We start from the raw sequence: 11,233 nt of genomic DNA on the forward strand, positions 1-11,233 counted from the left end.
AATGCTGGTACTACTTTTATGCTACTGATGCTGCATCAATAAAACTATATTAAACTGCCTGCCTGAAACTGCTTCCTAAAGCAATATGGCATTCAGTTCTGTCTTACAAATAACGGAAGTTTGGTACAACACAGAGAGAGTAAAAAAAAAGACAGATTACAAAAAAAAAAATCAGGCTATTTAAACTAAGGGACTATCTCAAGTGAGTTTCAGAAGTCTGCATTCCTACCTTCTCCCTAAGCCTCCTGTGCATATTGGCTGTCCCTGGTGTATTCAGTACTTTTGTCTTGCAAACAGAGGTTAGGATGGAGAATGAGGTTGAAGGTAGGAGAATTAGCCCAATACATTTAATGCAAAGTACCTAAGTGTTCAAACTCAAGGTTGGGCACAAAGCTGCACTGGGCTGACTGTGGAAGGAGTTTTGGGAGCTGGGAGGTCATGAAGCATGATCAGTTCTGGGTCTCCCTCAGTAGCGCTGGGTGCTTGTGTTTTCTGTCTTACTGTTTTGTGTTTTTGTGTTTTCTGTCTTATTGTTTATGTCCTGAGTGAAAAAAGTAAGGGGAAATTCCAAATTGAAGCTTTTGTTAGAGAGGAATTACAGTGCCTGAGGTCCTATGCTCTGAACACCCTCATTCCCCTGGGGCACCTGGTGATTCTTTCTCAAACTCTATTTTAGAGCACTTTGGTCAGGCTAGATAAGAAATAAGGACTGGAAGGATGGCTTCACCTCTGGTCAAGTGCAGTCAGCAACTGCTCCAGAGCCACAGTCTCTCTGCCTCTTTAGGTGATTCCGGATACATCCCTTCTTTGGGATGAAGGCAATGTTTTACAGATCACATGGAGCTATGTTAATTAATTTTTACAGGACACCATAACTATTCAAATGGCATCTAAACCTCCAGGAGTCAGACCTGGCTGTGTTTGTCCCCCACGCCAGCTGTGTCTGTGCAGGTTGGCTGGTGCTATGCTGTGCCCTGGGAAGCCCTATGCTACGCTGCCATACTCCTCAAGCTCTCTGCAGTTCAGCACAGCCCACCCTGTACCTTCCTGCCACGCCTGCATGTGCAGTGTCACCCAGGTTGGACACTGGCAGGGAAATGACCTACCCAAGGGGAGGCTCTGCAGTAACCTGTCTGGCATGGAGTTTTGCACCAGACTAAAGATTTCTCCATCTCCCTGCACCAGAAGGGATGACATGCTGCAATGGCAGGGTGCAATCCTGGGATCCTGCAGTCCCTTCCAGATCCCCTTTTTATAGCAATTGCAGCACATAGCCACATGGGAGGAAGGAGATTAGAAGGATGAAGCCCACAAAAAAATAGCATGAAACCCTGCAGAAGGGGATCAACCAGCACCTCTGGAGGGGGCAATGTCCAGATGTCTTCCTCTGGTCCCGTTCCAGGCAAGTCCTGGCACAGGAGGCCTGGTCATGGCATCTGGGAAAGCCCAGCAGGAGCCCAGTGTCCCGCCAAGCACCCAAATACCAGCCCCAGACTAAAACAAACCTCCGCAATGCCCGTGAGACCTACAGAGGCAGGGAGCGTGCTGCTCCGTGTGCAGGTCCCCGGGGTTTGGGAGGCATCTTTTGACTTTGCATATCCAACCCCCACACCTGCAACCCGCCAGACACTGTGCGGGGGCTGTGGGTCCTGCTGGGGCGCTCACCCACTGCAGTGGGTGTTCACCCGTGGGGAGCGCGGCCCCGCGCCCCGCAGGAGCTCGGGGAGAGGCAGAGCCCACCCGGGCTGCGGCCGGGCCCAGCGGCCGGCGCCTGGCGAGGCGGGGGGCAGAGCCGGCGGCAGGGCAGGTGGGTCCCGGGGAGGGGGGCGTGGGGGGGGGGCATCCCACCGCCCCCTCCGACCTCCACGTGGAGAGGGGCGGCCCGGCCGCTCCGGGAGGAGCCGCAGCTCCGCCCTGGGTAGAGGCGCCGGTCGGGGCAGACCCCCGCCCTCCCCCAGGGCTGCGCGACCCCCGGGGCGGGCCGCCCTCGGCTGCCTGCCCCCCCTCCTTCCCCCCCTCCTCCTCTCCTCTCCCCTCCCCTCCCCGGGCCCATATAGCCGCGGGGGGCCGGCGGCCGCCCCGCTATCCCCGACGGCGCCAGAGGGCAGCGAGCGGCGGCTCCCGCGCCTCTACCCTTCCCGCCCCGGCAGCTGCCGGGTGTCTGCGCCCCCCTCCCCAGCACCTCCCTCCCTTCTGGGCCCGGCCCGACATGGCTCTGTCCCTGGCCGGCGAGTCGGTCCCCGGGGACGGCGGAGACACGCTCGGGATGAGCCCCGCCAGACTCGCTGCCTACTACCCCTCTTTCCTCCCTCCCGCCCAGTACTTCGAGACAGTCCCGGACTTCTTACAGCCCCTGAAACCCCTGGGCGGGCTGGTCCCCGCCTCCCCGCCTCTGCCCCCCTTAGGCTTCAACAGGGTCCCCGCTTTCCTGAGCCAGCCGCCCCCACTGCCCGCCGAGCCCTTCCCCGGGCTCCCCCTGCCCCTTTACGCCAAGCCGCCGGACCCCCTTCTCCCGAGGGAGGGCTCCCCCCGCGGGGCGGGGGCCCCGGGCTCGCCCCCGGCGCTCTACGCCGGTCCCCCGCGCAGGGGTGCCGGCAGCCCGGGGGCCGGCGGGGCGGCGGGGCAGAGCTACAGGTACCACTTCACCGAGGAGGAGCTCAACGCGGTGCTGTACGGCGCGCTCCAGAGCAGCCAGCCGGCCGGGAGCCTCCACGCCATCTCGGGGCTCCGGGTGCCCCCCACCAGCCCAGGTAAGGGGGTCTCTGCCGACAGCGGCGGCGGGAGTGGCACCGGGTGGCACCGAGCGGAAGGTCGCTCCTTGCGGCCGGGTGTGCGGTGGGGTTCGGAGACGGTCCCCAAAGGGGCGCAGGCGGCGCGGCGGCGGCCAGGCTCACGGGGCATCGCCGGGGGCACGTCGGGCTTCCCTTCCCCGCTGTTTTCTTGCGTTACGAGCCCACGCCGGGGCAAAGCCGGGGGGCGAATCGGCCTGCGGCCGGGGTCGGCGGGACCCGCTCCCCCTGCCCTGCAGCACCCGCACGGCCGGCGCCGAGCTGAAAAAGGGGGTCCCTCTTCTGCAGGTGCAGCTGACTCCTCCCCGCTGCTCGACAGGGACTCGCTGCGGCTGCCCGAAGGTAGGGGCCCGGCGCTGCCTGCGCCCCGCGCCGCGCCCAGCCGCGGCCGAGCCGCGCTCAGCCCGCCCTGTCCCCCGCAGGGCTCTCGGTGCTGCGGGTGGCGTACGGGGAGGTGTCTCAGCTCGGAGTCTTCTGCACGAACCCCATCCCCAAAGGAGTCCGCTTCGGCCCTTTCGAAGGCAAAGTGGTCAACACCAGCGAGATCAAGACTTACGACGACAACTCGCTGATGTGGGAGGTAGCGGAGGCACCGCCGGGCTCCCCCTGTACCCCTTAAACGGGGCCGGGGCGAGGCTTTCGGCCGCCCTTGTCCCGTAGCCTGCAAGAGCGGGTCGGCCCAGTGCGGGTGGTGGGGTTGGTGCGAGCGGGACGGGTGCGGGAAGGGTCGGTCAGCCCTGACCCGGTCCTCCCTGCTCTCCAGATCTTCGAATACGGGCGCCTGAGCCACTTCATTGACGGGAAGGGCACCTCTGGCAACTGGATGTCCCTGGTGAACTGTGCCAGGTTCCCCGAGGAGCAGAATTTGACGGCTATCCAGTGCCAGGGGCAAATCTTCTACGAGAGCTGCAAGGAAATCTTGCCGAAGCAGGAGCTGCTGGTGTGGTACGGCGATTGCTACGTGCAGTTCCTGGGCATCCCCATCACCCTGAAAAGCATGCCGGAGGGGAAGAGACCCCCGCAGCACCCCGAAGGTGAGCCTGCCAGCCACCCCTCGAGGGGCGCTGCCCCTTGTTCCCACGGACCTGCGCCTGGCCGGGGACTAGATTCGCGTGGAAGGAGGTAAAGGAGCTCGGGCATCACCCTTTTCCCAGCTGTGCCGTACTTTGAACCCTCCTCAGTCCCTGCGATGAGCCGGTGGCGGGGTGACCGGCCCTGCCGCGGGGGTGCTCTGGGGTGGCGGTGGCCCCGCAGCCCCCGTCCCACGGGTCTGCTCCCCCTCCCCTTCCCTTGCAGCCTCCGGCACCCCAAAGCGGCAGCTTCCCCTCAGCACCGGGGAGGCCGGGGGTAGCCCCGCGGGCTGCTGCCTCCTGGGAGCGGGGAGCACCCCTTTCTGCCCCGCAGCTTGCTCCCGGCTCGCCTTTCCTCAGAGAGTTCAAACTGTTCGTCTGGGGCTGTAAAACGTCTGGTGGTGCTGGGCCGAGCTTAACTCTCCGCAGCGCCGTTGTTCGGGGGGTGGGGGGTGTGTGTCCCGTTCCGGGAGGAGAGGGACTTTAGGGGGCCATTTCTGGTTTGGGTCCTGTTTTATCCTGCGATTGCACATACCTGACTTGATAACATTTTTCAGGCAATTAACACTCTCAGTAAATGGGGCGGGCTGAAGTCGTTGCGACCCGATAATGCTGATACTGCTGGCGGAAGAAATGCCAAATACACTTACTCCGGGACTAGTTCTGATTATAATGTGCAGAAAATATGACGTGATCTTATAAGGAAAACTTATGTATGGAGAAAACAGATTTATGCCAACGCAGGGAAAGCTGGAGCGAGTGAGGAGTGGGTGCCCGGATGCGGCAGTGAGGGGGGGGGGGGAAGCAAATTGGCATGGAAATTTTTGTAGCTGTTGTCTTAAGGTCCCTGGTTCAGACAGCTGGTAAATTGTTCATCTCACTTTAAGGCTTAAGCCAAAGCTACTTTTATTAAAAACAGAAAAGGATGTGTAAACGTTTGAAAAATATCCTGTGTTGTTCCTAAATTCAGCTGTTAAGAACAGTTCGAAATACAAAAGAAAACCAAATAAACGTGCTTTTGTTCGTTAGTATTTTAAAAACGATAGAAAAGACGTGCAAATTAATTTTTCTTTTTGGGATGAGTGGTAAAGTTTACGATAATCTTCATAATAAATAACTGGCTATGTTTCCGTGTGGGGAGACACTTCTATGTGGGACTGCGTTTCTTGCATTCGCTTGCTGTTGGTGGGAGATACAAGGATGAAATCCTGCCTTTGCTGAAGTCAGTAGCTAAACCCCATGATTTTATCGGGCTGTGGACTCCAGTTTGTTTCCCTCCGTTAGAAAGACAAGTGGAGCGGTGCGAACCTTTAAGAGATCCGACATGTATTTAATTATATTGCCAGAATCCATTTACCATTGTTACCCTCCCGGTGACTTAAAGTTCCCGATTGGGTTCCAGCTCTGACAAGGCAGCAGATTTGAAATGAGCCCCTTTTGCTGTGGTGTAACGCAGAGGTGGCACTTTCCCTTCTGCCGTACAGAAGCCGGGGAGAGCTTTAAGTGTGAGCGCTGCGGCAAGGTGTTTGCCTACAAGTACTACCGGGACAAGCACCTCAAGTACACTCGCTGCGTGGACCAGGGGGACCGCAAATTTCCTTGTCACCTTTGCAGCCGATCCTTTGAAAAAAGAGATAGGCTGAGGATCCATGTTCTCCACGTTCACGAAAAGCACAGACCTCACAAGGTGAGCCTGCTCAGCTCCTTGGTCTCTCTGACTCTTCTGGGAGGGGGCTAAAGACTTAAGTGTTTTTTTGGCCGAGGTAAGAAGATGCTGATGTTGTTCCCCCTCTGCAGTTACCCTGGCAGCTCCCTGTGGGACCGCTCTGCCTGTACAGGAAGTTTGTCTTGTGCAGCAGAGCTTAGTTGAAGAAATGTAATGATTTTATATTGGGAAAATTAACTCCACAGTCTCAGTGAGAGTTTTCAAAAAGAAACTGTATTTCTTCTGGGTTTTTTGGGTGTTGGCATGTGGATTTTGCTAGTTTTCTTACAGAGTGCGGGGGTAAATTATATTTGAAGGGGGTCCATTTGCTCAGGATCAGAAGAGTTGATGTTTCATGTCTCTCCCCCACATCAGTCTGAGAACTGACAGACATCTGTGTCCGCTGAATGAAACAGGAGTTAAAAGCTTTACATTCAATGTGGAGTACATTTTCAACTGATGGAAGCGAATTTTTCTGAGATGCTTTCCTCACCTCCACCAAATGCCTCTCTGTAGCATCAGTTTTCTCTAGGAGCACTGGGAGTGGAAAATCAGACTTTCCCTAAAGACTTGGGAAGGGCAAGTCCCAGTGTTTGAAATGGCACAGTTAAATCAATCCTGAAAATTTTTCAAATACACAATTTATAGATCATCTTGCAATAATGTGGATTTTTTTAGGAAAAGCTTTTATAACCAAATTAGCAATATTTCAACGTCAGAATATTGCATTGGCTTAGTAACAGGTGAAAAATATTATTCTATTAAATATGAGGAGTTAAAGATCATGTCATTTTCCTTTCCTTTCCTTTCCTTTCCTTTCCTTTCCTTTCCTTTCCTTTCCTTTCCTTTCCTTTCCTTTCCTTTCCTTTCCTTTCCTTTCCTTTCCTTTCCTTTCCTTTCCTTTCCTTTCCTTTCCTTTCCTTTCCTTTCCTTTCCTCCCCTTCCCCTTCCCCTTCCCCTTCCCCTTCCCCTTCCCCTTCCCCTTCCCCTTCCCCTTCCCTTCCCTTTTCCCTTGTTTCACTCCAAAGGAGAGGCATTTCTGACAGATCAAGCTGTAGTCTTAAGTGCTGTGACTGACTCACATTTCTGAAAAAGTTACTATTCTAAGATGTCTCCTTAAGATATTTTTTTAGGAAGTTTGTCTCTTGAGAAAAAAATAAAAATAGCAACTGGAGCTTGATATACATTTTGAAGAAAATGGTGATTTTACATAAATTTTCAGATTTTTATTAACTAGAACTCAATATTCAGAACATGTTCATGTTCTGAATAAGCATGATTTTTAATTAAAGTTTTAACCACACCTTTAATCACTTAATCATTATTTTAATGGATTTGAAATTTTGCATGATTTTCCTTTTTTAAAAAAAAAAATTGTTCTTAAAACCAGATTAAAATTCTGACTGTGTTTCAGATTGTTACTGCTAAAATTACAACTGTGTTTGTATATACATAAATATACGTATATAGATATATATGCATATACATAAATATATATAGAAAAACACATGCACATGACATACCTAATTTTTATTTTTAGCTATGCTGTTGTGTACTTCCTTTTAACTTTATCCCTTTATTGTTTGTTCCCAGTGCTCAGTGTGTGGGAAGAGCTTTTCTCAGTCCTCCAGCCTGAACAAACACATGAGGGTTCATTCTGGTGAGCGCCCCTACAAGTGTGTCTACTGCAACAAGGTAAGGCAAAGCCCTGTCCTGTACCCATGTCTGTCCTCTTCTGTGCTCAGCATCACACTGCACCTGGGGGGGTGGCTCTTTCCCTGCTCCATTTTCTTTTTGTCAATTTTTTTGTCTCCATCTGATGTGGAATTTGTGTTTCATCCCAGCTCAGAGAGCTGCTGTGGGGATAAGGTTTAGGAAACCTTGAGTATTTCAAATACCATCCAATGCAGCTGGATTCAATATTCCCCTTTTTCATCAGATAGGTAATTTTTTATATTACAGACACTGCTTCTGGAGTGCACTGAACAGATTTCACCCATAAGCAGAAGCTGCACGGTGTGACTTCGTGCATTTTTACCTTGAAGTAACAGGGCCATAGATGTGCAACTGGGTGTGGAGATTTCATTTGAAAAAGAACGTAAATAGGTCCATACAGCACTGGTCAAAATGTGCTCAGCTGTTAACTACCCTTAACAGCAGGGATTTTTCAGGTGAGCTCTCCTAGTGAGAGCAGTGACAGCTCTCCCAGCAGATGGAGGGTGGATGTACAGGCTGCTGCTGGATGAATATCTGTAGGGCTCCAGGTGCTGTGGAGTGTCCATGCAATGCAAAAACACTGTCAGCGTATCTATTAAGGTGCTCCTGATTTTGGAGAGAGAGAGGTTTTGTTTATGACCGGCTGGACTAACACAGAGCTGAAGTGTCCTGTAGTAAAAAAACCTTAAAAGAAACTCCTTTTGGCTATTTTTTTTTTCTCCCAGACATCCTGAACACTTGTAGAGTTTAGGATGAAATGTCATTCCTTCAGTCTTCTGATCACAGAAAGAGGTGGCAGAGCTTCACAGGTTACTCTGTCAACAGATCTCTAGGGTGCATGGGACCATTGACAGCCGCCAGTCGTTCTGGTAGGACTGTTACAGATTCGATCATATTAAACCATTAGTCTTCAGGCTGCAGGATGCAGCTATCCTGGGACATCATTTCTGTGTCTGGGAAATCAGGGGCAATTTTAAATCATCTTCATCTGCTCCTCCTACACAGTCATGATTCCTCTTTATCTCTTCTACCTCTAACCGTGGCTGTGCTCCAGGGCAGCTTTGCTTTCCCTTCCCCTTTGCTCTCACTATCTTGGTGACATCGTGAGATTAAAGGAAAAGTTTTAGGCCAAGGTCACCATTTTGGTCCTCTTAATATGCACCTCCAGGGACTTCGCTGTAGGAATCTCAGATCTGTTTGTGCTCTAATGTTCCTAGTGAAAAGGTATTTGAGAAGTATTTTGCGTGAAAACTTACTTGTGATGCTTCAACAACATAGCGGTACTAAAGAGGATTTATTTTGTGTCATAAGCAAATAGTGAAGGGCCTGAAAGTGTCTCCTGGGGAAAAAAAAATGGGGAAAACGAGGGCAACTTTGCAACATTCCTGCTTAAGTCTTGGTTGAGAGGGTTTCTCCCTAAGTGAAGGAGAAGCATTTACAAGGGGGACAGAGTTTGCTGCTCAAGTGTGTGTGTGGCGGGGGGAATGAGCTGGAAGGTTTGACTGAAGGAAGAACAGAGTATGATGGAGAGGGAAAAATGAAACCCCCAAAGAAGGATGCTGAATTCTGTGGATGAATTCTGGCAGCTGAATGCCAAGTGTATGTAAACATGAAAGGGTTTAACTTTGAAAGGAAAACCTGCCTTATGTTTCCCAAACATAAAGGAGCTGCAAAGTTAATTAGGGCAGTATTGACTTCTTATCCTTTGACATGCAGAAGATATTTACTGGTGTCTCTGGTCAGAAATCTTTCTCTGAGCTTCATCTAACTCCATGGACTCAGCCACATCTGTATAGCATTAGCTGTTGACTTCTGGTTCCTTGTTGCTGGGAGTTTTTGTTTTTTTCTCCAATTGTCTGAGGATGTGAGCTATCTGAGGACTTAATTTCAGAGTACAGTGCTTCTGACAGGGTCTGGGTTAGCAGAAATTGGGCAATTATATATGTGAAAACAGAGTACTTTAAACCCTCTTCTCCCCCCTTTCCGATCCCTGCTCTTTCAGGCATTCACGGCATCCAGCATTCTGCGCACTCACATCCGCCAGCACTCGGGGGAGAAGCCCTTCAAGTGCAAGCACTGCGGCAAAGCCTTCGCCTCTCATGCAGCCCATGACAGCCACGTGCGGCGCACACACAGCAAGGAGAAGGGCTGCACTTGCTCGGTGTGTGGCCAGCACTTCCCAGAGCAGGAGGATTACCACTTCCACATGAAGATTCACACCGTTCATTAGTCAAGAGCCATGCAGACATGTTCTGGACTAGCTTACGTGTGTGACAGTCTATGTGCACGTGCTTGTGCGTGGTTATGTGCATACTGCAGGAGGTGACACTGATCCTCGCAGTGACTCTTTGGGTATGTCCAGTCTCTGGCATATTTCTGAGTGCAGGGGACAGGATTTTATCTCACCTGGGTACCCTGATGTCACACTGGGGTGAAGTCCAATATGCGCTATCCCACTTTTCTTTCTCTCTTCTCATACTCTTAATTTCCACAAAAGGGAAACACAGGCAGGAGGGAGTTTGACCTCCCATGAACCTTTTGTGCATGAACATGACTGTTGAGGAGTGTGTCCGTGCCTCTAAAGCACTGCCTAGTGTAGTCCCTGTCAAAGTTTGTGTGAGGGGCATTTTATCAAGTACATTTCCCAAAGTTGATATAACCTGTTTTGTTTGGGTGCATGACCAGTTACGGGGTCTACTTCCCCTTAATGTGCAAGTCTTTTAATGATGCTCTCTCTAAATGTGAACTGCCTCAGAGATACTGACTGCTGGACCAGCATAGGGGCATTTAATTCCTTCATTCAGACGCTGGGACTCAGGGAGCTCCAGGACACTGAGACCAACTTCCAGAGCATACTGGACACGAGTCAGCCCAGCAGGAGAGAGGCAGGGTGAGACAAGATAGCTGCAAGCCTCCTGTGCCAGCTAGCAGAGATATTGGAGGCTGACTCTGCCTTCTCACAGTTTAGAGGACCAAATGTGAAGGTATTCCCAAGCACCAGTGAGCTCTTAGGTGGGTTGTTAAAAGTCAAGTGGCCTCGTAGAGGCATTGCACTGTGGGCTCAGCACAGGCCAGGAGCAGACATGATCCCACCACTGGGTTCTTCTGTCCTGTAACCATCTCTTGTCTAGAAATTGGCCACTACTGGGAGTCTTGGCCAGGCAGGCCTTTGCAGTGAGTCCTGACTTGAAGGCTGCTTCCTCCGGCTGGCTCTATTGTAGGATGGCTGCTGTAGTGTCACTCCTGAATGCTTTTAAAAATGAACCATATACTAGTTCTCAAGGCACAAAGGTTTCAAAATCAGCTCTGTAAGACCTCTGTTTAGAAAGGGAGAAAACCTTCTCCTGCCCTAAATTTAAGATTTAAGGTGTAGGATATAGACAATGCCAGGACTATCATAAGTGCATATTACAATGGATAAAGTAATTTCAGTGTAAATTCCTAGGTGATTTGACCCTGATTTTTTGCAAAGTATTTTCAGAACTATAAAGAACTTTAATGAACAGCGGTCTCTGGCAACGTTAAAGAAATATCATCTCAGTGCAGGCTTAGCAAAATGTCTGTGCTGAAGGAGCATGGTATAGGGAGTGCTGTAACTGGTGCAGAAGCCTCCTACCACTGAGTGGCCACCGCCATGGGCAGGGCTGTGTGAGGGAGAATCTCGCCCTGTGTCCCTGGGACTGTGTATTGTGTCCAGGAAGGATAATGGAAGCCCTTGCTGGAGCTGGGTGATTAACACAGACAGGTTGATGTTACTGGGATCATGAAGTTCTCTTAATATCCTAGGTCAGCTAGGATTGACAAGGACTTTGCACATAAGTATTGGAGATTAAAGTTTTTATTTTGTGCCAACCTTAACAATGTCTTGATGCATAGGGCTAGAAAAATGTTACCTGAACATTTATGTCATGCAGATACTGTGTAAATATCTATATTGATTTGCACTAATTTTA

The 11,233-nt window shown here is 51.1% G+C and overlaps 1 protein-coding gene across 1 annotated transcript; it reads left to right on the plus strand.

Moving 5' to 3' along the window:
* Window positions 1-2,209: 2,209 nt before the first annotated feature.
* PRDM14 (PR/SET domain 14) lies at window positions 2,210-9,510 on the plus strand. Its single transcript, XM_074897466.1, is given in 7 exon segments — window positions 2,210-2,444; window positions 2,544-2,835; window positions 3,096-3,369; window positions 3,553-3,823; window positions 5,344-5,546; window positions 7,158-7,259; window positions 9,283-9,510. Coding segments are annotated over 7 exon segments (1,605 nt in total).
* The last annotated feature ends 1,723 nt before the right edge of the window (window positions 9,511-11,233 follow it).

Source organism: Athene noctua, chromosome 2, assembly GCF_965140245.1.
Source record: "Athene noctua chromosome 2, bAthNoc1.hap1.1, whole genome shotgun sequence".
In the NCBI taxonomy this organism is placed as follows: Eukaryota; Metazoa; Chordata; class Aves; order Strigiformes; family Strigidae; genus Athene; species Athene noctua.